The sequence below is a fragment of the Heteronotia binoei genome, unplaced genomic scaffold, assembly GCF_032191835.1.
Source record: "Heteronotia binoei isolate CCM8104 ecotype False Entrance Well unplaced genomic scaffold, APGP_CSIRO_Hbin_v1 ptg000668l, whole genome shotgun sequence".
Lineage (NCBI taxonomy): Eukaryota > Metazoa > Chordata > Lepidosauria > Squamata > Gekkonidae > Heteronotia > Heteronotia binoei.
In genome coordinates this window covers 132,906-158,309 of record NW_026800064.1, presented here as the reverse complement: position 1 = coordinate 158,309, position 25,404 = coordinate 132,906, and the positions used below count along the sequence as shown (strand labels likewise).

The window sequence follows — 25,404 nt, the reverse complement described above, 5'->3', positions numbered from 1 at the left end:
AGCTCACAAGCCTTCTGGGAAATGTAGTTCCCTGAAACAACCAGACCCAGGTGACAAATCAGGGCTTCTTTTCCAGCAGGAATGCACAGGAAGGCAGTTCCGGCTGGCTTGGCATCAGGCGGTTTTTCATCCAGGTGGAAGTAGGACTTCCGCAGTGCTTCCCCCATAAGGTATAATGGAAAATTGATACACGGAAATCTGGGGCTCTGGCAGGGCTTCTTTTTTGAGGTAGAGGCACCACATAGGGGAGGGACGGTGGCTCAGTGGTAGAGCATCTGCTTGGGAAGTAGAAGGTCCCAGGTTCAATCCCCGGCATCTCCAAAAAAGGGTCCAGGCAAATAGGTGTGAAAAACCTCAGCTTGAGACCCTGGAGAGCCGCTGCCAGTCTGAGAAGACAATACTGGCTTTGATGGACCAAAGGTCTGATTCAGTATAAGGCAGCTTCATATGTTCACATTTGCAGCATAGCGTCCAGTGCCTCTCCTCCATAGGGTCTCCATAGGGAATAATGGAGTGCCCAGCAGACATTTCCCTCCCCCCTTCCCCACTTTCTGATGACCCTGAAGTGGGGGGAGGGCCTCCAAAGCGGGGATCCCCTGCCCCACCTGGGGATTGGCCACCCAGGCCTAGACCGTCATGGAAAGCTGCTCCAGACAGCCAATGAAGAGCGAAGAACGATTCTCTTTGCAAATACTTCTGTCCTGTTTTTTCACTTGGTTTAGTCGTTCCGGGGAGCTATAAGTCTCAGGAAGCCTTGCGAGCAGGAGAGAGGTCAACCCTGCCTTTTACAAGCAACGTCAAAGGGGGTGTTTTTTCATCAAGCTGCTGAAGGAAAGCGGGGAACCATGGAGTTTAGCAGCGCCTCTCCGCTTTCTCCTTCCCCCCAGCTGGAGGGAGAATTCGGCTTTCGCACGTCTGCAGGAAAGGTGAGTTGATGGTTTCCCCAAACAGGAAAATACATTTGAATGGGATTGAAAGAGGAAGAAGACGGAGCGGCCAGGAGAGAGGCTTCCTGGGGCAAGATTTCTGCGGGGTGTATAAGTGTGTGCACCCGCGCTCTAACTCCACTTTATCGTGTTCCCTGCAACCAGCCATTTTATTATAAAAGATTAAATGCCACCCCCTGTATGATCCAGCATTTTCATTTCACACAGTAAAATCTAATAGCAAATGCTGGTTCTGTGAATTAACTGCATTAGAATCATAGAGTTGGAAGGGACCTCTAGGGCAGGGGTGGCCAACAGTAGCTCTCCAGATGTTTTTTTTTTGCCTACAACTCCCATCAGCCCCAGCCAGCATGGCCAATAGCTGGGGCTGATGGGAGTTGTAGGCAAAAAACATCTGGAGAGCTACCGTTTGCCACCCCTGCTTTAGGGTCATCTAGTCCAACCCCTGCACAATGCAGGAAACTCACAAACACTTCCCCCTAAATTCACAGGATCTTCATTGCTGTCAGATGGCCATCTAGTCTCTGTTTAAAAACCTCCAAGGAAGGAGAGCCCACCACCTCCCAAGGAAGCCTTCCTAATGTTGAGCTGGAAACTCTTTTGATTTAATTTCAACCCATTGGTTCTGCTCCTACCTTCCGGGATCACAGAAAACGATTCCACACCATCCTCTATATGACAGCCCTTCAAGTACTTGAAGATGGTGATCATATCACCTCTCAGCCACCTCCTCTCCATTAATATGGACCAATCGGCATACCTGTCCTCTGGTATGTCCTCTTGTACTGGAGAAAGAGGCTATAATTCTGTCTTTTTCTACATATGAGTAAGCAGGGCTTTTTTTGAGCAGGAATGCATAGGAACACAGTTCCAGCAGGTTCAGTGTCAGGGTGTGTGGCCTAATATGCAAATGAGTTGTTGCTAGGTTTTTTCCTACCAAAAACCCCCTTGTGGGTAAGTACAAATTTTTAAAGGGCTCATATTGCCCTCAAATTACTAACAGAACCAGAGATGGAAAAGGGCCCCATGAGTCTCTGAAGTGCAGAAAACAAAAAAAAAAGCGTTTCACTGGGAACAAATAGAGTACAAATATAATAGTGTGCTTAAAGGTACATGATATTCATTAAGAAAACTGCATAGACCATAGGAAAAATATGCAATAAGATCTATAACAAGGCACTCTTTCTGAACCTATACATAGAGGCTGTAAAGCAGGGCTGGATTAACTATTAGGCCAAGTAGGCACTGGGCTATGGACCCCCACACCTTTAGGGGCCCTGAACCGACTTTCCCCTCTTGTTTCCCCCTTCTTGCAGCCCTCCCAGCCTGCATGTACAGCCAGCAACTGAGCCGCTCTTTGCCCGACTTGCCTGATGCGGCTGCTGCTGGCGTCGTTGCCAAGTTTGCCTCTCTCTGCCTCTCCCCCGCAGCTTTGTCAAAGGGGCTTTTGAGAAGGTGCCTGTAGGCTTCGGTTGGGGCTGTGGGTGGTGGGGTTTGCGCTTTGACTCTGAGATAATTCACAAGAGGGCCCCTGAGATTTTGACTGCCCAGGGGCCTCCACAGGGTTTAATCCAGCACTGCTATAAAGTCTTCCAAAAAGGCTTCTCAGACGTGCAAAAAGTATGTTTAAAAATCCGTCAATTTCACCAGAGCCCAATCAACTGAAGAGTGCTTGTATGCTATTCCCCAAGGTCTCCATTGCTCAAAAGTGTTTGAATGAATTCTCCAAGGTCTCCACCACTGTCCAACAGCTGTTTCCACAAATGAAATGAAGTCTTTCTCAAGGGCCAGGAGTATCCCTCTTAATAAAATTGATCATGGAACAGCTATGCCTATTTCTTCTTCAATCCCAAGGAAACGTTTTGTTGCTAGCAAAGAATATGAGAATGGCAGATGGATTTGATGGATTTTTAAACATACTTTTGCACACCCGAGAACTCTTTTTGGAAGACTTTACAGCCTCTGTGTATAGGTTCAGAAAGTGCCTTGTTATGGATCTTATTGCATTCAGTTCTGTGAATTAGGCAGATCATGAGGAGGGCAGAAAGGGTTGCATCAGTGCTTAGTTCTTACACATCCAGGGAAATGCAGCAATTTTTCTCCAGGCCCATTTGGCCAGGGATCTTGGAGTTTTTTGCCATCTTCTGGGCATGGAGCAGGGGTCGCTGGGGATGAATGTGTGGGGGGAAGGTATTCGTGAATTTCGTGCATTGTGCAGAGGTTGGACTAGATGACCTTGGAGGTCCCTTCCAACTCTTATTATTCTATGAATTGCATTAAAATGGATTATTTAATGTGTGTGAAAGCACACATTGTCTGTTCTTACTGGGAGTCCTTTAGTTGGCTGTACTGGCAGCGTTGTTTTTTGCACGCTCCATGGGCCAACCCCTGAAGAGACGTTTGGCTACTTCCTGCTCTAATGACGGCATTTTCAGTACAGATTGATGCTTTCTCTGGTGTGTGATCCCAGTCAGCATCATCCTCGAGAAGATCTCTGAACGGGAAACCAGTCTGAAGGTCCCTTTTGTGAAAGAGGGATCAACTCTGCCCTCCTTCTCTGGAGTAAACTATCACTTCCCAGAGCCTTCTTTGTAGAAAAAGCCCAGCATGAACTCATTTTCATATTAGGCCACACCCCTTGACATCACCATTGTTTCACACAGGGCTTTTTATAGAAAAAGCCCAGCAGGAACTCATTTGCATATTAGGTCACACCCCACTGGCACCAAGCCGGCCAGAACTGTGTTCCTGTGCGTTCCTGCTAAAAAAAAACCCCCTATCACTTCCACTGCAGAATACTGGGGGGGGGGGGGGAGGTGTCTGTTGTCCATCTAGATTTTTACTGTGTCCATTCCCTTCATTTTTGGCATTGCAACTCCCAGATCCTAGCTTTCATTTAAGTGTAGACAAATACTCCCCCCCTCCAGTTTAGATTTTTTTCTGCAAGATGTTTATCTTTGCCTTAACAGTCTCTGTTCTATGAAATGCAAGATCTGTGGAGACGATGCAGTAGCTTCCTTGCAGTTCAAGGGCATGGTGTGCAAACTGCAGTCATCCAACAAGGCACAAATACTTGACCCAGGGAAGCCCAGGTTTGTGCAGTTTCCTGAACTTATATTTCTTAGAGACTTTCAATGTATCACAACTATCAGAGGCTCAAAAAAGTTACTGCAATTGTCCTTGCCATCAGCTTGATGTATTGCATTCCCCCCCTTTGCATTGGGGGAGCACACAATGGTGTCCTTCTTTCCTTCTTGAAATCTCAGGTCGAGGAATAGATGATAAAGTGGGCCATATTTTGCTTTTTCAGAGATCCCCAGTGTCCTTTGAGGAGGCAGCCGTATTCTTCACGGAGGAGGAATGGGCTCTGCTGGATCCAGGCCAAAGAAAAGTCTTCTGGGAAGTGATGGAGGAAAATTATGAGACCATGGCCTTTCTGTGTAAGGCTCTTTTCGCTTAAAGTGTGGACACAGAAGAGAAGGGAGGGGCTGGCATCTTCCTTTGACCCTCTTGAATTTAGGAATGCACGCCCAAACTGTTTCCTTTTCATTCTCATGGTCTGTGGCTTATTATTATGTATTGTATGTCAAAGTTGGAAGCAAACAGTAATATAAAATACATAACCAAGTTGGTATAGTGCAGGGGGCCGAATCAGGCTCCCAGAAGGCTCCTAGCAGGCCCCTGAGAAACTGGCTGTCATCTGCTTCCTTATCCCTATATCTTGCTTCCTTCTGCATCACAGCTTGCTTTGCAAGGCTTGCTCAAATGCACAGGAGTTACAGAGCAAAGTTCAAAGAGCTCCATCACATCTCGCTGGAAAACATGATGCTGGTGGGCTGCACCACATTCGCATTGAAGTCCTGGTGTTTTGCCCCAGTGAAGCAACAGGGCCACACAACTGTCAAAGCCTTTTTGTCTTCTGTTAGCCGTCTTCCATAGTTTACATGGCAAGTCAAATCCTGTGGGCCACTCGTAGATGTTTATCAGGTTATGGATAATGGGTGGAGCTGATCGCAACCATGTTTGCAGCCATTCATTCCCTAGATCAAAACTTTGTGATGGCAGGATTTGTGCAGATCTTATTGCTGGGTGTTGGGATCTTAGTCTGGATAGGCCCAAGCCAGCCATGGTAGAAGGCTTCCCCTCAGTTACAAGATGTTCTTAGGGTAGCGAGTGGAAAGGCTTTGGGTCGCTGCTGTGAGGTAAGTTTTGTATTGAAGAGGACAGAGGTCCCTGAAGCAGGGGGTTTCAGGAAACAAGGAGGAAGATTTAGTCGTAAACGTAGGAGGCTGCCCGACAAAGTGACAAATGAGCAAAACCACCTTCTATTCCATGTTCCCAAATAGTTTTTAATTTCCTTTGGGTGTTGCTGTTACAGGGGACTACATTTCACAGAAGGATTTGCGAGCCCCAGAGAGGTCAACCCTGCCTTTTCAAGATGTCAAGAGAGTGTTTTTTCCTCAAAGTGGAGAAGGAACTATATGGGCTATACAGTCCCTCAGGGCCTCTCTTCTTTCTTGTTTCCCGCAGCTGGAAGGAGAATTTGGCTTTTGCACATCTGCAGGAAAGGTGAGTTGAGGATTTCATCAGCAGCAGAGGAGGGAGGGAAAATATGTGTGACATCTCCAGAAGGTGCACTAAATTGTATCAGCTCAGCATCTACCTTAAAATGCTTCTCGAATTAGAATTGCCATAATAAAACCTTACTCCCATTATACTTTTTAAATGACTTTCTCCTATTTGGCCACAGCGGCATGATGAAGATTTCCATCTGTCTGCTTTACATGTTTTGGTTATTTTCCCTTTTTTTGTGGGAGAAAATATTAGAAAGATTGTCAAATCATAGAGTTCAGCAGAATTCCCACAGGAGGTTTGAACAATGGAGCCCAGAAACCAGTATTTTTTTTTGGGGGGGGGGGGGGTAAGAAAGAAAGCACAATAAAATTTAGAGGTTCTGGAGCTCTGCTCCTGTGAGCTCCTGCCTGGAATGAGGCCTGCTTGTAGGACATCTGTGCTTAGACCAGAACTAGCAGCATTCTCTTTTGAGCTAAGGGCTTGGATTGCTGCCTTCAAACTAAGATTGGGGTAGTATTTTTTAATTTTATATAAACAACCAGGGGTGGAATTCTAGCAGGAGCTCCTTTGCATATTAGGCCACACACCCCTGATGTAGCCAATCCTCCAAGAGCTTACAAGGCTCCTTTTTGTAAGTTCTTGAAGGATTGGCTACATTAGGGGTGTGTGGCCTAATATGCAAAGGAGCTCCTGCTAGAATTCCACCCCTGTAGACAATGCAAACATTGAGAAAGGTAAGATAAGGTAGAAAAACCACAGTGTTTCATTTGTAGATGAACAGTCATATTTTGGTCAACGAGAGCATGAAAATCAGTAAATGAGAAAAACCCTCAATTGTTATCATCAGTATTGTCTAAGGAATTGTAACTGATAAGACGCTGTGCTCTAATCAGAAGCTATTGCTTTCTGGCACCCCTTCAAACTAAGACTGAAGGCCTTCTTTTCAGCTTCCCGCCCCCATGGGGGTCTTTTCCCATTGCCGAAGGAGGATGTTGTATGTGTTACATTAGAACATAAGAACATAAGAGAAGCCATGTTAGATCAGGCCAATGGCCCATCCAGTCCAACATTCTGTGTCACACAGCGGCCAAATATATATATATATATATATATATATATATATATATATATATATATATATATATATATACACACACACACACACACACACACTGTGGCTAATAGCCACTGATGGACCTCTGCTCCATATTTTTATCTAACCCCTTCTTGAAGGTGGCTATGCTTGTGGACGCCACCACCTCCTGTGGCAGTGAATTCCACATGTTAATCACCCTTTGGGTGAAGAAGTACTTCCTTTTATCCGTTTTAACCTGTCTGCTCAGCAATTTCATCGAATGCCCACGAGTTCTTGTATTGTGAGAAAGGGAGAAAAGTACTTCTTTCTCTACTTTCTCCATCCCATGCATTATCTTGTAAACTTCTATCATGTCACCCCTCAGTCGACGTTTCTCCAAGCTAAAGAGCCCTAAGCGTTTCAACCTTTCTTCATAGGGAAGGTGTTCCAGCCCTTTAATCATTTTAGTTGCCCTTTTCTGAACTTTCTCCAATGCTATAATATCCTTTTTGAGGTGCGGCGACCAGAACTGCACACAGTACTCCTAACATTTCATAGTTAGAAGTTCCTGCCAGGCTTATTGGAGCCTTTTAAGACTGAGCTTGGGGATTTAGGAACAATGGATAGCAGGATCCAAATCCCTGCTGCCCTGGTCCAATCACTGGCCCCCTGACAGTTTAAATGACCCAATGGCGTCCTAGCATGGGAACTTGGGACCAGGGGTCGTTTTGTAGAAAAACAGGTGGTGGAGCTCATCCAGGGATTGTTTGCAGCTGCACCTACTATTCGATGGACAAGGAGGTGGAACTCTCAGAAGGAAGAGGTGGAACTCTCCGAAAGGTTCAGGAGCTGTGCGCCTGTGAGCTCCCCCTGGATCCGAGGCCTGCTTGGGGCTGTATATAGTCGACCCTGTTGGCCCACTTCAGTAGTCTTTAGTTTAACCATTGCCATGCTGTAGCACAATAAAGAGCTTGGATCACTATAACCGCGTTTCTTCATGCATCGAACCCACTATATTACAGAGGATATTAATTGAAGTAGGTGGTAAAAATATAGAGACAATAAGCTCAAGCTTCTTGGACTGCCCCCCTGTGCTGCGTTGGAGGAAAAAAGGTCCCCTGTGCAAGCACCAGTCGTTTCCGACTCTGGGGTGACGTTGCGTTCACAACGTTTTCACGGCAGACTTTTAACAGGGTGGTTTGCCATTGCCTTCCCCAGTCATCTGCACTTTCCCCCCAGCAAGCTGGGTACTCATTTTACCCACCTCGGAAGGCTGAGTCAACCTGGAGCGGGCAACTTGAAAACTCAGCTTCCGCCAGGGATTGAACTCAGGTCATGAGCAGAGCTTAGGAATGCAGTACTGCAGCTTTAACACTCTGCGCCAAGCTGCCACAAAGTGTTGAGGCTGAGGGCAAGTAACTGTAACCAGGCTAGTACACCATCCCATGCAAAGTATGTATGTTCCACTCTCGCATTAGGGATTTCCCCCCCACCCCACCCCCATTCTACCTTTGTATGTGACATTTCTCACCCTCCCTAGCCACAGACATGCTTTCACACTTGCTAGATTAAACACCTTTCCAACTGCAAAGCTAATGGGACGTTTTGTGAAAATCTCATCTTTAGATTGCTTATGTGCAGGGCTTTTTCTTGAGCAGGAATACACAGGAATGCAGTTCCAGCTGGCTTGGCATCAGGGGTGTGTGTGGCCTAATATCCAAATAAGCTCCTGCTGGTTTTTTTCTACACAAAAAGCCCTATGCGAAACAATGGTGACATTAGGGTGTGGCCTAATATGCAAATGAGTTCCTGCTGAGCTTTTTCCTATTAAAAAGGCCCTGGTTATGTGACTATGCATCTGGTCTGTTAGGGTGATTACAGACCGGCACTTTGGGCCAATTCAGCGATGGTAAATCAACCCCAAAAATCTTTCCACACACAAATCTGCTGCCCATCCTCGTCCTGTTCTCACTCCATCTTCCGGCCTCCACAGTGCAGTTCAAAAAGCTGCTACTTCCAAGGTGGTAGCAAATATCTGAGCCACACGCCAGTTGCCTCCTTGGCGTCTGGAAGTGGAAGGCCGCAAGTGAGGTGCCTTGGTGTCATGAAACCACCAAGCCGCCCCAAGTTACATCAGGTTTTTTTAAAAAACAAAAACTGTTCAGAGTGCATGTGTGTGTAAGCGCATGTGCCCATATGCACATGCATGCGCATGACTACTGAAATTAATGGGGCAGGAACCCAAGCTGAGTGATGGGAATGGTGCGCAATGGCCGTCTGAACATGCCCATGTCGCCCAATGGATGGGATGGGGATGACTTGCGGGGGAGCATGTGGAGGCTTCAGGACAGCTATTTTTGAGCTTTCCCGATTTGGGATGCCTCTCATCTTCCCCCAAATGCCCATCTGTTATCACCCATAGAGTCAATGGATCACCCTCTTATTGTTCTGTTCCCAGTGGTCAGTCCCCAATTCTTTCTAGATTAGTTTGATTTTGCTTAAAAACCATCTTCCTATGGAACTCTGGGTGACGTCTCAACTATTGGCAGATTTTGATCCTGGAATAACTTGTTCTGTTGCAAAATATCAGGCAATAGTACTCTCACTGAAACGCCAGAGAAATTTTTCAAAGCTAGCTGTGTAGAAATGATGGTTTTATTCTATAGCTCACTAGGATTTTAGACTACAATCACTTCATGATTCTGAAGATCTTAACAGAAGGTTTACCCTATCTTATTACTCAGTGTCTATACCAGCAGTGTTAAACATGCGGCCCAGGGGCCAAATCAGGCTCCCAGAGGGCTCCTATCAGGCCCCTGAGCAGTTGCTTCCTTCTCCCCCTCTCTTGCTTCCTTCTCCATCACAGCTTGCCTTGTCAGGTTTGCTCAATAGCACAGCAGCTACAGAAGAAAGCCTCTGTTTTCTCTTTTGGCTGACGCTCCTCCCTTGGGGAGGCAGAGCTTGCTTTGCCAGGCTCTCTCAGTGGCACAGCTTTATTTTACATTTTAAAAAATAACTGTGTTTGTTTGTGTCCTTTATAAAGTTTATATCTCTACTACCTAATCTTAAATAGGTACACACGTGGCCCGGCCCAACATGGCCCGGCCCAACAAGGTCTCATTAATGTCAGTTCTGGCCTCATTACAAATGAATTCAACACCCCTGTACCATCTGGACCTTTTATTAACTCTTACATTGAGTATTTATTATATTAAGAAATGTAATCTTCTCTAAAACTTTTATGTTCCTTTGGTTTTTATATTATGATGACACAGATTTTTATGATTTTATTATTTTGATGGTCTCTGATTTTTATTGGATCTGTTCTAATTCTTCTTTCTATGTAATATCAATTGATGCTATAATTCTATGTAATATCAAATGATGCTATAAACTAAATAAAAGTAAGTAAAAGAAGCCCTGTTCTTTGCAATTGTCTGTTTATATCTCTTCACTATACCTGTCAGAGGCTGAAAAAGAAACTTGCAGTATTCCTTATCATCAGTTTGACATCTTTCTTTAGTTGACTGGCCAATGGGATTGTACTTTCTTTCTTGAGCAGTTGGGGACAAGAATAGATGATCAGCTGGGCTGTAGTTTCCTCATAGACCAGACACCAGAGAGCTAGTTTGGTGTAGTGCTTAAGTGTGCAGACTCTTATCTGGGAGAACCGGATTTGATTTCCCACTCCTCCACTTACAGCTGCTGGAATGGCCTTGGGTTAGCCATAGCTCTCGTAGGAGTTGTTCTTGAAAGGGCAGCTGCTGTGAGAGTCCCCTCAGCCCCACGTATCTCACAGGGTGTCTGTTGTGGGGGGAGAAGATATAGGAGATTGTAAGCCACTCTGAGGGCCTGTTCAGACGCACAGTTTAACCAGCTGTTGCTGCTGTTTCCTACCGGATTAAAAGTGGCTGATCAGACAGCAACATCTGCCTCCCGGTAGTCAATCGTTGTCACCCCCCTCCAATTCTTCTCCAGACTGGATTATTTTGTTACCTGCTCCTTTTTTGAGTTGTCCGGTTTCACCTTGTAGTTTTCTCCATCTGGATAGTTCTGCTGTGATACTAACCAACTTCCGGATGTCTGAAGGCTGTCCCATAGCAAAAGGAGCCTCAGACATCCGGTTTACAGTCGCCATTTTTTTTTACTACTTAGCAATATGCGCATAAGCACATAATGTTTTAACCTATGTGCATGTGTGCATATGCACATAATATGTGCATGCACATAATGTGAGCATGCGCATTATGCTCTTATGCCCTAATGGTGGAGGAAACAAAAAAAAGAACTGCATAATGCTGTCATGTGGACGGCAGAAGATGGTTTCACCACGGAGTGATTCGAATTGCAGTACGGCAGTCTGATCAATAATATCCGGAACAAAGATATTTGGAATAGAACCGGGTCAGTTTAACATGAACTCAACACGCTGTGTTAGATTCTGCTGAGTCTCTGATTCAGAGAGAAGGGCAGGGTATAAATCTGCAGTCTTCTTCTCTTTCAGCGATCCCCCATGTCCTTTGAGGAGGTAGCCATTTCCTTTTCAGCAGAGGAATGGACTTTCCTAGATGCAGGCCAAAAGAAACTCTACTGGGATGTCACAGAGGAAAACTACGAGACCGTGGCTTCTCTGGGTAAGGTTCTTTTCCCTACTTATAATGACCATGAAAGAGAAGATGGCATCTTCTTTTGACCCTCTTTGATTTCAGGGCACATTTTCATTTGCCTCACAGGAAAGAAGGGAGCTCGCACACTTGGGGACCTTAACGCCCCTGAGAAAGAAAGCATAAAGTGCTTTCATGTTGTAAAGAGAACCCTGTTGATGAAGAGGGCTGTGATTGGAAGAGAGGGGCAATATCCCATGAGGTTCCTGCTAGGAAATCCCTGTGGCTCATCTTTTCTTTTTTGGCCTTTCTAATTTGACGCGGTGTCCTTTGTTTGCGTGGGTGAGGCTGATGGTAGGAGAGGAGGAAAAGTATTGTTGATTTACTAGACCAGAGACGAGTCCCTTGCTCAGCGGCAGAGTTGATGAACTGTGTGTGATAACAGACAGGCAGTTTGGGGCGGTTGGGAGGCATCTGAAATTGGGCCAACTCAAAAAGAGCCATCCCGAAGCCTCCACACGTGGAGGCATCTCAGAAGCCAGACCGCTCTTTCTTCCACCCAACAAGTTAAGTGCTCAAGCGTTCATGCACTCAAGCACTCAAGCACTCGCAACCGTTTTCAAGGGGGGAAAAGGCAGAAGCGGCTTGGGGTGGCTTGGTGCTTTCACACAGACAAGTCGCCTTGCATCCACCCTGCCGCTTCCAGATGCCGACGGGGCGACTGGCTATCAGCTCAAAAATTTGCTATCACTTCGGAGGTGGTAGATTTTTGAGCCAGCCTACGGAGGCCGGAGGACAGGGTGAGTACAGGATGGGGACGGGTGGCAGATGTTTGTGTGTAGAAGGATTTTTTGGGGTCGATTTCAGAGCCGTCTCTGAATTGGCCCAAAGTGCCGGTCTGTAATCCCCTACAGCCTAGAAAGTCTTCTTCTTCATAAAAAGTACTATTTGCTGCTCAGTTTGTTAACTGGTATATGTACATTTCAATCCTTATTTGATTCCTGTCTTTTGCAGTTGGAGCTGTGAGGGAAATGGTGAGTGAGAAGGAGTCAGGAAGCAGACTTGTGGAAAAAGGCAACCATCCGCAGGTGGAAGCAAAATCTGGAGATCAAGGGGCATCAACAGGACGATGCAGAAGGAAAAAGGAAGCGAAAGAGAAGCGAAAGAAAGAATCGGTTGCTTGTCCGGGCAGAAAGAAGCCTGAGGTCTCAGCCCAAGCTGAAACAGGGAGAAGAAAGAGAAGGCCTAAGAGTGCATTGAATCAGAAAGGGTTCAGCTGCAAATCCAGTGTTAAAACATATAAGAATGATAAAGAATGCTGGAAAATGTATAAATGCTTGGAATGTGGGAAGAGCTTCCGTAGGAGAAGTGCACTAACTATACATCAAAGGATTCACACACAGGAGATACCATATACATGCTTGGAGTGTGGAAAGTGCTTCTCTGAGAATAGCAGCCTAACTGCACATCAGAAGATTCACACAGGGGAGAAGCTGTATAAATGTGTGGAGTGTGGGAAATGCTTCATAAAGAATTGCCACCTAATTAGACATCAAGAGGTGCATACAGGAGAGAAGCCATATAAATGCAATGAGTGTGGAAAGTGCTTCTCTCGGAGTAGTAGCCTAATTGTACATCAAACGATTCACACAGGGGAGAAGCCATATAAATGCTTGGAATGTGGGAAGCGCTTCTCTCTGAATGGCAACCTAACTGCCCATCAGAGAATCCACACGGGGGATTTGCCATATAAATGCTTAGAGTGTGGAAAGTGCTTCCCTTGGAATTCTGAACTAACTAGACATAAAAAAATTCACACAGGAGAGAAGCAATATGAATGCGTGGACTGTGGAAAATGCTTCTTTCTGAATTCCCATCTAATTGCACATAAAAAGATTCATACAGAGGAGAAGCCACATGAATGCTTGGAGTGCGGAAAGCGCTTTTATCGGAATAGCCACCTAACTTCACATAAAAAGATTCACAGAGGAAAGAAACTATATAAATGCTTGGAGTGTGAAAAGTGCTTCTCTCATCATAGGAGCTTGACTGCCCATCAAAAGACTCATAAAGGGGAAAACCAGTATAATTGCTTAGAGTGTGGAAAATCTTTCCCTGAGAAGAGTAAACTAACTAGACATCAAAAGATTCATACAGGGGGAAAAGCCGTATAAATCGGGTGTCGAACTCATTTGTTATGAGGGCTGGAACTAACATAAATGAAACTTTGTTGGACCGGGCCATGTCAGGTTGGACCAAGCCATGTCAGGCTGGGCCATGTGTGTACCTATTTAAGATTAGGTAAGAGATACAAATTTTATAAAGAACACAGACAAACACAAATATATATATATATGGAGTGTGGTGTGGAAAGTGTTTTTCACAACATGGGCATCTATATGAAAAGATTCATTCTAGGGGAGAGGCCATATAAATTCCTGAAGTATTGAGAGTGGTAACCTAACGATGAAAAGAATTATAAAGGATCTTGCTGGGAATGCAAAGAAGAAGAAGGCACCATCTACCGTTTGTGGTGAACTTGCAACAGGACGAAAAGATACTGGAAATACATACATGAAGAGATACAAAATGTTTTTAAAAAAACAAATTTCCCAATGAAATGAGAGACTGTGTTATTGGCAATCCTGCCAGACAATATAGATTGAACTTTACATGACTTACTTAGATATATGTTGACAGCTGCCAGAGTAACACTTGCAATGAAATGGAAGACAGAAGACTGTCCCACAATAGAGATCTGGAAAGGAGAACTAGCCGAATATGAAGTAATGGCAAAACTAAGTATATAAACAGAAGACCTCTGAAAGGATTTCAGCAGAAATTGCAAGCATATTACTCATATTAAGTATCTTGATTCCTGAAACTATTTGTATATTGTATCAGAGATAATGGAAGATATCAATCACAGTTAATCACTTTTTAATAGTATTCTGCCAGCATTTAAATATTCTGTAAGAATAAGACGTAGAAATTGTTAAATGTTTAGACCAGGGGTGTTGAACTCATTTGTTATGAGGGCAGGATTTGATATCAATGAGACCTTGTTGGAGCAGGACATGTGTGTCATCAAATGTAATGCCAGATAGCAAGAACCAGTGCCAGATTAAACCCTGTGGAGGCCTTTAGGCAGTCAGAATCTCAGGGGCCTCTTGCAAATTATTTCAGAGTTGGAGTGCCAGCCCCCACTGCAGCCTGCAGGCACCTTCTCAAAAGCCCCTTGGACAAAGCTACAGGGGAGAGGCAGAGAGAGGCAGACTTGGCAACGATGCCAGCAGCAGCCGCACCAGACAAGTTGGGCAAAGAGCGGTTCAGTTGCTGGCTGTGTATGCAGGCTGGGAAGGCTGCAAGCAGGGGGGGGGAAACAGGGAGAAAAGCCAGTCTGGGGCCCCTAAAGGCATGGGGGCCCATAGGTCAGTGCCTACTTGGCCTAATTGTTAATCCGGCCCTGCAAAGAACTAAACTTTATAAAGAGTGTAGACAAACACAAAGATTTTTTTAACAAAACACGCTTAAAACATTAGCATACTTGCAAACATACTTTTGATTAACTTTTGATTTATTGACATTCATTACAGAAATCTCATGGTCAATACTTTGAGCCTAAGGCCCAGAGGGAAACATGAAATGACTGGGCAATGTAACTTGCTTCATGTGCTGGTCAAGCACCATAACACAGACTGAGGGCTGTAGTCTTCTCCAAATAGCTACAATTCCTATGTGGTAATGCAAGAATAGAGAAACAGCCATGTATAGTGATCAGTATCAGCCTGCTATCTGGGAAGTCTAAGTTCAAAATCCCCAATCAATCAAAGGAAAATGTGAAAGGAAATCAAAGGAAATGTGCTGGGTAAACTTGGTCTGGGCACTCAGCCTGATTCTGGTTTGTTGTTATTCTTCTTCTAAATAGTTCACATGCTTTCCTATTGAAAAAGATTGGAGAGCATGAATACAGTGAAAAAGCGGAGGGGAACCCAGTTGTACCCATGACAAGCCCAACAGAACGGACACTGTCTCGCTCTCTGTAGCAAGGCAAAAAGCTCATACCTGGAATAAAACTTCATTGGTCTTAAAGTGCTTTCTTGGTATCTCTACTGTGGGATTGAAGGAACTGGCCAAAGGAAGCTCTGGCTCTTTCCCTCCTTCTCCAGGAGATAAGATGGGGAAGAGCCTCAGCCAACAGAAGTTTAAGTTTATTGGATTTTTATCCTGCCCTCCCCACCGGAGCAGGCTCAGGGTGGCTCACAACACGTAAAAACAGAACAATTCACATTACATTATTAAAACCATTAAAACAGTTAAAACATTCTGGTGCTAATATCACTTGACGCTATTACGTTTCAGATGGCGTTCAGGATATAAGATATCATTCCCTAGTCCCATATCAGTCATTCTGGATTAAAGGCCAGCTGGAATAGTGTCGTTTTACAGGCCTTGTGGAATTGGGTTAGGTCCCTCAAGGCCCTAACTTCTTCCAGCAACTGATTCCACCAGAAGGGGACAGCAATCAAGAAGGCTGTCACTCAAGTTGACTTTAATCTTGCCTCCCTCGGCCCGGGGATCAGTGATAGATTGCTCGGCCCAGGGATCAGTGATAGATGTTGTACTCTCTGGGGAACGTGTGAAGGAATATAGGCTTGGCTCAGTAGCTCTGCAGTGTGATTGAGAGAGCCTGGCAACTCAGTCACATAGCAGAGCTACAGAGCCAAGCTCCTTCATTGGCTGGAGCTCCTCCTCCCTTTGGGAAGAGGGAAAGAACAAGAGGCTGCTTTGCTGGCTGTATCATCACAGGAGAAACACAAACTGATGATCTAAGGAAGCAGGAGAGGGAGAAGGAAACAGACAATGGCCAGTTGCTGGCTACTCTGATTGGAGCCCTCTGGGGGCTGAATGAAGCCAGCAGGACGGACATTTGACACCCCTGGTTAAGCAATACCTAGGATTGTTTAAACTTAGCATTAAAATGTATCTAATCATAAGAGATGTAATCTTGTTCATAGGATTCCGCAGCTAAGAAAGTTCTTGATTACTCTTTTAAAAAGAGAATTCACCTCAAATACTGTAATAATGATGTATATCTGCTCTTACACTTGAAATTATTAAATGATTAAGAATATTTAGGTTTAAATTTAATACAAGAATTTGTCTAACTATAAAAAGATGTAATCCCTTTTTATCATTAATAGAATATTGCAATCAAGAAAAATGTTATCTATTCTTTTAAAGAGAGAACTCACTTCTTTTTTTATAACAATTTTTATTTTTTTTAATAACTCAATACAGCATAACCAAAACCTTTGACATACAAATAGAATAATAGTTATCATTTTACATCAAGGTATAAATTATATAATACATACTATAAATAAAATATATTCTTTACAACCACTCACACCCACCCACACAAACATTAGATATAAGAACAGTTTACATACCACATAGAAAGCTCACCAGTAAAGCATAAAAATAGATACTTAATATAGAATGAAGTCCAGATATTTTTTGGAACAGGTGGACTCGATGAAGGTTTCTTATTGATATAAGAAAGAAAAGAAAACCATTTTTCAACAAAATTGTCAGTTGGCCTTGGATTTTCATGTCTTAAAATACTTGTAGACAGTTTATCTTGAATCATCAGATCCCAGGTTTTATCATACCATTGACGAATAGTTGGACATCTATCTGATTTCCAGCATTGTGCTATATTCATTTTGGCTGCTAATAACAAAATTGAAAGAAGTTCTATTTTTGCTTTAGAACATGGTTTGTTATACCAAATATTTAGCAGGACAGACTCTGGCAAAAAAAAGGGATTTCAAAATCTATTATTTCCCCTGCAGTTTTACTCACTGATTTCCAAAAGACCTTAATTTTTGGACACTTCCACCAGCAATGTTTCAAAGTGCCAGTTCCCCCACATTTTTTCCCAACACCCTGGAGTTGGGATCAAGTTGCTGCAAAACAGTTTATATGGCGTAAAGTACCACCGGGACCATATTTTAAAATTTTGTATTCTAATATATGTAGACCTAGATTTAAATAAAGAGCTTTTCCATAAGGTTTTGCATTGCTCTTCTGAAAATATTTTCCCGCAGTCTTTATGCCATTGATTCTGTTGTGAGGTACTTTGGCCCCAATCTCTCCCATTAAGCACTCGATAAATACAGGAAATTGGGCTGAAGTTGAGTGGGCTGAAGTTGAATCCAACGAAGACAGAGGTCCTTTGCTTGGCCCGTAGTGCCCCGGGAAGGGAAATCCCCCTTCCGGTTCTTGACAGTGTGCTGCTGAAAGCGGCCCACAGGGTCAGGAGCTTGGGTTTTTTTCTGGAGCCTTCACTATCAATGGAGGCACAGATAGCGGCCACTGCCAAGTCTGCGTTTTTTCATCTTCGACGGGCGAAGCAGTTGGCCCCCTTCCTGGAGCGCCGGGACCTAGCAACGGTGATCCACGCTATGGTCACCTCAAGACTGGATTACTGTAACGCTCTCTACATGGGGCTGCCCTTGTGCCGAACTCGGCGGCTGCAGCTGGTGCAGACTGCGGCGGCTAGACTGCTGTTAGGGCTCCCAAGATGGGAGCACATTCAGCCGGGTCTACGCGGACTGCACTGGCTGCCAGTGGTGTACCGAGTCCGTTACAAAGTGCTGGTTATCACCTTTAAAGCCCTATATGGCCGAGGACCTGCCTACTTGAGGGACCATCTCTCCCCATACGAACCCCAGAGAGCGCTGAGGTCAGCTGGAAAGAACCAGCTGAATATCCCTGGGCCAAGAGAGGCCAGATTGAAGACCACCCGGGATCGGGCCTTCTCCATTGGAGCCCCACTGCTGTGGAACCAACTCCCGGAGGAGGTACGGGCCCTGTGATGTTTAGACCAATTCCGCGGGGCCTGTAAGACCTACCTCTTCAAAATGGCCTTCACCTAATGCCGAGTCAAGAAAGTTTAGCTGGATATATTTTAGTCACTGAATTTTACTAAAGACCTAAGTTATAGCACCACAATGTTAATTTTAATGTAAGTTGTTGATGTTTAATGCTGATTTTATAATTGTGATTGTATTTATTATGTATGGTTTTATTGTATATTGCATTATTATGTTGTGAGCCGCCCTGAGCCTGCCCTGGCGGGGAGGGCGGGATATAAATAAAAAGTATTATTATTATTATTATTATTATTATTATTATTATTAACTGAAGAGGATCCAGCCTTCAGTCGAGATTCAAAGGAATTTGGTGTTCTGTTTACACAAGTAATCGGAATTACCTTGTGTAAAGCATCAAACAGCTGGTGGTACTACATCCAAGGTATTGTCATTTTGTATTTTGCTTCCAATTGTGTTTTTGTGCTTACTTTGGCATTTGTTGTAATGTCAATCAGTCTGAAAATGTTTTTGTCTCTCCAAATTTTGAAATCACCTAATGCTTTACCTGGAGGAAACCATGGTTGCCCAAGAAAAGACAGGTTGCCGGGGTTAGAATTTTCCTATATTGGTCCCAAATTTTAAGTGTGTGTTCTAGAAATGGGTTCTCCAGAATTAATTTTGGTCTGTCAGACCTTCCAAGCCAGATGTTCTCATGTAGTAGAGTATCTTTTAAAGCCGCCTTCTTTATACTAAGCCAAGAGGTGTCACATTCTGGTAGCACATATATGAGAATATGTTTCAACTGGGATGCTAGATAATACTTCTCAAGAAGCGGAACTCCCAAGCCTCCAAACTCTGGTGGTTTAGAAATTAGAGATGCTGAGATTCTATGATGCCTAGAGTTCCATAAAAAATCTAAAAATGCTTTTTGCCATCTTTTTAAATCCAGTTTGCTTACTGAAATAGGCAGATTTTGAAATAAATAGAGTAGTTTTGGAAGCAAAAAAGATTTCAAAAGATCAACCTTTTCAAAAATTGAAAAATTACATTTTGACCATTCTGCTAATGATTTTTTAATTGAAAGAATAATGGGGGAATAATTAGCCTGAAATAAATCCTTAAGGTTTACTGTGAAGTTAATCCCTAAATATCTCCAGGATTTTTCTACCCATTTATAGGTGAAATTTCTCAAAATGTCTTGTTTCAAAGGAGAAGTTACCACCATAGGGTAAATTTCTGATTTTAAAAAATTGACTGTGAAGCCAGAATGTACACTAAATAAATCAATGACTTTTTTTAGAATTTGAAATCAAAGGGCTACTAAGATAGAATAATGTATCATCAGCAAACAAGCTAACCTTGTGTGTTTTACCATTCAGCGAAATGCCCTCTATTTCTGGGTTTTCCCTAACAGTGTGAGCTAAAGGTTCAAGAGACAACGCAAATAATATCAGTGACTGTGGGCAACCCTGACGAGTGCCTCTGTTTAAAGTTAAAGTATCAGAATGAAAATGGTCAATATCAATTTGTGCATTTGGTGAGTCATAAATAGCGTCTATAGATTGAACAAAGTTAAGACCAAATTGCATAGAGCTTAAGATGGATTTTAGAAAAGGAATTTCCAATTTATCAAACGCCTTTTCGGCATCTAGGGAGAGAATCAATGAGGGAATTTTGGATATTCTACAGTAGTGTATTACATTGAGAGTCCTACGAATATGATCAATTATAGATCGCCCCGGTATGAAACCAGATTGATCATTGTTGATGTAATGTGCTATAATTTTATTCAGTCTCTCCGCCAGAATAGTAGAAAATTTTTTAAAATCATGGTTTAATATTGATATCGGGTGATAAGAAGAGGGACTCAGCTTATCTTTCCTTTCTTTAGGTAACACAATAACCCTCGCCTCTTTCCAGGAGTTAGGTAATTTACCCAAAGTCGTTATATTGTTACAAGTGTTAAGAAGATGTTCCGCAATTTGGTCTTTTAAATGCTTGTAAAATTCTATTGGGAAGCCGTCTCTCCCCACAGCTTTATTATTTTTAATTTTAGCTAATGCCGCTTTCAATTCTGTTAAGTTAATTGGTCTGTCTAAAAATGAGGAACGGTCCTGTGATAAAAACCTTATTGAACTTAATAGATTTTAGATACTCAACAATATCATTAGGATTGGGGTTAGATGTGGCATACAAGTTTTTGTAAAACTGAAGAAACGATTCAGCTATGTCCTTTGAGTTGGATACAATCTGACCAGAAGATGTTTTAATAGCATGAATCAAAGAACTGGTTTTCTGTCGTGAGATTCTATTTTTCAGAAGTTTAAGAGACCTGGAAGATCTAGTAATGTATTTTTGTCTTAAGTATAACAATTCTTTTTGAATTGCAGAGGTTTCAATTAATTCTAATTTTTTCCTTTCCAGATCTAATTTTCTGAGCATCTTCTTGCCTCCGTATTTTATGTGTCTTTTCTCTAATAAAGATATTTTGACTGTAAATCCAGAATATTTTGCTGTCTTTCTTTTTTTACATTTGGAGGCAATAGATATCAATTTACCCCTTAAAACTGCCTTAAAAGCATCCCAGACGTATTCCTGAGAAACTCCACAATTTGAATTAAATGAAAAGTAATCTTTAATTTGTTGTTCAATTTCTTCAAATATTGCCGAATTGGATAGTAGTAATTTGTTTAGAGTCCATCTAGGCCCTTTATCGTCTGAGTCTTGTGAAGATAAATCACAAGGGACCCAGGCATGGTCAGAGATGTTTCGCAGCCCAATGAAGGCATTTGAAAAATTATTCCTATAAGACTTTGAAACAAATATAAAATCAATCCTTGAATAAGTTCCGTGTACTGGAGAGAAAAAAGTGTACTCTCTGGAACCAGGGTTTAGCATACGCCACACATCTACCAAGTTGTAACTATCCAAAGTTTTTTACAAAGAAGTTGGTTTCACTAGCGATTGGATAGGATTTCCTTGCTTGTATGTTTTATCGTAAAGTGGGTCTGAAATTAAATTAAAGTCTCCTCCAATGATTACTTCCCCCTTTTTAAAATTATTTAGCTCTTCTAACATATCCTTAATAAAATCAATCTGGGCCGAATTAGGTGCATAAATTGATGCTAGAGTGACGGAACCATTTAGCTCACCTTGCACGAACAGATATCTTCCAAAGGGATCTGCTTTAGTTTGCTGGCATTGAAATGGAGTGTTCTTCGAAATTAGTATCGCAACACCTTTTTACTTAGACGTTCCTTTGGCTTGGAAGGTTTGAGAGAACCATGAAGATTTCAAAAATTGTTTAAGTTTAGTTTTTTGGTGAGTTTCCTGTAAAAATACAATATTAGCATGTTCCTTATACAGCAAATTATTGATTCGTCTACGTTTGATTTGGTTGTTGAGGCCTTTGCAGTTCCATATAACAATTTTGTATTGCTGAGACATCTTTATTTGTTTCTTCAAACCAGCTCTTAAGCCTAGAGTAAATTAACGCAAACTGTATTAAACTATGAAAATCACCGCCAAATTAAAGTATCTGTGAGCTAAGAGTTGTGGTTATATTGTTAAATAAAAGAAAAAAGAAACAATACTAAAAATTAAGGGCACTTAACCCTAAAGCCCCAACAGGAGCTAAGGTTTCAACCTCTTACCACCTTACCACTTATAGGGAGTCACCAAAACTGTCTCCCTAACCTGAAACCTTCCTATTAAACAAGGGAGGCCAATCACACTTCACTAAAGATAAAGCACAGAAGAAAACGCTCTTCCCTTCGCTCTTTAAAGTTTTAAAGCAAACTCCCTTATGCACCATTTTGTATGGAATAGCTTTTAGACTGTTTGTTTCAAAAATTATTTCAACCTATTTGGCCCTGTCACATACGTATTATTAGACCATAACTAATAATTGATAACCTGAATAACTATTAAGACATCATTTTTCTTAACATTCAGACTTAGATTCCATTAACCACGACAAGAATCCATTAACACCAGTATTGATCAAATTCATTAACAAGATATCCCCAAAATACTAAACTAACTTCCCCTCAATACATAATCAGCATTTCAAAGATGCAATAATCAGATGCATAATTCTTAAATTTCATAATCTTCTGATGAAATAGTAATGAATTAAAAAAAATTATATGATTAATATCCCTGCCCCTCCCTCCCGTCCCCCCCCAATTACCAAGCAAATTTAATCAATTTTTCAAAGATGTAATAACAAACTGCATAATTCTTGAATTTCATAATCTTCTGATACATAATCAGCATTTCAAAGATGCAATAACCAAATGCATAATTCTTAAATTCCATAACCTTCTGATGAGATAGTAATGAATTAATAATTTTTAAATATAATTAATATCCCTTCCCCCCCTCCAATTACTAAGCAAATTTAATCAAATTTTCAAAGATGCAATAACAAACTGCCTAATTCTTGAATTTCATAACCTTCTGACAAAATAGTAATGATTTAAATTTTTTATATACAAAACTAATTTAATTCAAGTATTAATTAATATTATAAAACCTTCAAGTATTATGATTTACCTTTCATTCATTAGCACTAATCAAAAATAAGTTTTTTTTCATCCCCTATAAATTTCATAAATCAACCACTAACTATTATAACCTAGAAGAAAACAGTATCAAAAATTCATTATTCTCACAACTTAATCATCTAAGTTTTACCAGGTCTATTTCATAACCTTATTGTTAAAAGTATTAAAATAACTATGTATAATTTGACTTGCTTTAAGCTATTAAAAACCTATGTATATATACTTATTAAACTTATTTAACCCAATAAAAAGTCAGTTGAAAATTTTAGTGTAACTTGTGTTTTACAGTTTCTCTTTAAATACTTTGCTTGAACACCATGCACTTGGTATCTTGAATGTGCTGACAGTCATTAGCTCAGGTAGCTACATTAGCGAGAAGATCCTCTGTTGATGGCAAAAAGGCATGCAAGTCTTCCTCTCCCCTTCTTGTCAATTTTATATTAAGATTGTCCAGAAGCAGCTTCCCCGTCTCGATGTCTGATGCTTTAAACAATGAGCCTCCTTTATATACATGAATGTCAGAAACAGGGCTCCATCTAAACTTTATGTTTTCATTGTATAGCTTAGTGGCAAAAAATTTTATTTTTTTCCTTTTCTCAAGTGCCTCAGCCGGCAGATCCAGAAGCACTATCACTTTTTGCCCATCAAGGCTTAGAGAACCTTTTCTTCTAGCCTCCTGAAGTATCTTCTCTCTTGTCTTAGGGTAAATGAATTGGGTCAATATGTCTCTTGGTCTTCCATTTTGCGCCATCGCTAACGGTCCCAAGCGCATTGCCTTAGCAATGGCAGAGGCTGAACTGCTTTCATGTGCAAACTCTCTAGCCAGCCATTTAGATAGGAATATAGCTGTGTCCATATTTTCCTCCGCTCCTTCTTTAATCCCTCAAAATTTTAAGTTTAGTGCCCTCCAACGATTTTCCAAAGCAATCACTCTGGTATTAAGTAGGGATTCTTTAGCTTTTAACTGTTTTAGTTCTGCTTGTTGTGCCAGTGAAATTTCTGCGGTACATTCTGCCATTTAAGCGGTTATTTCAAGATCGCTTGCCACCTCCTCCACCCTTTTATTAATTGGTGCCAACAATCCCTCTACTGTTTCTCTGAAGCAGACTGATTTGTGGAATTTCCCCAATTATTGATCATCTGCCTTCTTACTTATCAACTCTCCATGTTCCACAATTGCGTAGAACATTTACTCTTGCCAGATGCAGTACTATCCCATCACAGTATGATGAACAGAAACGTTTCATCCAGTAAAAATGGAAGAAAAAAAAAAAGAAAGGGAAAGAATGAAATGAAAGGAGAGGAAAAGAAGACATGGAAAGAAAGAACATAAGAGGAACTATGATGGATCAGGCCAGTGGACTACCCAGTCCAAAATTCTCTCATACAATGCCCCAAAAGCACCAGAATGTCCACCAGTGGGGCCAGGGCACTAAAAGCCCTCCCACTGTTGCTTCCCCCACTCCCAGCACCAAGAATACAGACAGAGCATCACTTGCAGGGAGAGGGGGAGAGAGAGAGGGGGGGAGGGGGAGGGAGAGCGAGAGAGGGGGGGAGCCTTTCTCACCATCAGATGACCCCAGCCACCAACAATTCTGCCCAGGGGTTGTTTGGTAAAAAAAATAGCTACTGGAATGCCCACTCTCCACCCCTCCCGGCTGAAAAAGCACACACACCCTTTTTTGCCACCCAGGCAAATCTCCCCAAAAGAGCATACTGCAAGGCACATGAAAGCTCATACCTTGAAGAACACTTCATGGATCTAAAGTGCCAGTGGACTCCAGCTTTTCTATTAAACACTGGGAAGGGGGGAGAAGGAAGGAGAGGCAGCCCAGCTTCTCTCTGCACAACACAGAGATGGGGGAAGGAAGGAAGCCAAACAGAGCTCAGACTTTGCAGCCTGTGTCAGTCTTCAAGGCTAGCTTTTTTCTACACAACAGAGAGCCGGGGGAAGGAAGGAAGTCAAATGGAGCGCAGGCTTTGCAGCCTGTGTCAGTCTTCAAGGCTAGCTTTTCTCTGCACAACAGAGAGCCGGGGGAAGGAAGGAAGTCAAATGGAGCGCAGGTTTTGCAACCTGTGTCAGTCTTCAAGGCTAGCTTTTCTCTGCACAACAGAGAGACGGAGGAGGGAAGGAAGCAGAGCAGAGGTCATGCTTTGCTGGGGGCAGGGCTAGCTTTGCTGGGGGAGGGGCTAGCTTTGGCTTTTCTTGTAACCTGGTAGTGAGGCTTCTGTGGCCCGGTACCGGGTCACGACCCTGCAAATGGGAAACACTGCCCTAGACTAATACTCACTGACGCTTTTCTGCTGTCAGGCCCACAACACCAGAGTGACGTCTTCCAAAGTCCCGTCCTCATTCACCTGGTGGTGTTGTTACCTTCTCCTAGAACTCTTGGAGAAGACTCCTGGCTTCTGGCTTGGAAAAGTAGAAGCTCCTCCTTTTGTGGGCACCTAGCCTGATTTTATCCAGATTTTAACCACAATATTTTTCACATTAATTTGAAATTATTTTACAGTCCATTTCCCAAATGCAATGTTTTTCTTCATTTGTAGGACTTCCTGAAGTCCAATAGAAATGCGATTACAGTTCCCAAACTGGTGTGGCTGCAGTTCCCAGGCTGGTGTGGCTGCAACTGGGCTGCTGCTGATCTGTTAGGGTGATTACAGTTTTCTTAGCTATATACCTAACTCATACCCATGAGCTCTCTGATTCTGAGTATAGCATTCTGGGATCCGCTAGGCTTCCTTTTCTCCAAG

At 42.5% G+C, this 25,404-nt stretch overlaps 1 protein-coding gene across 1 annotated transcript; it reads left to right on the top strand.

The window, feature by feature from the left end:
* Positions 1-101: 101 nt before the first annotated feature.
* On the top strand, positions 102-13,375 carry LOC132590761 (zinc finger protein 436-like). Its single transcript, XM_060263684.1, has 6 exons — positions 102-170; positions 723-926; positions 4,258-4,387; positions 5,326-5,516; positions 11,102-11,231; positions 12,216-13,375. The coding sequence occupies exons 2-6, from the start codon at positions 846-848 to the stop codon at positions 13,373-13,375; spliced, it is 1,692 nt and encodes a 563-aa protein (XP_060119667.1). The 5' UTR covers positions 102-170; positions 723-845.
* Positions 13,376-25,404: the final 12,029 nt, after the last annotated feature.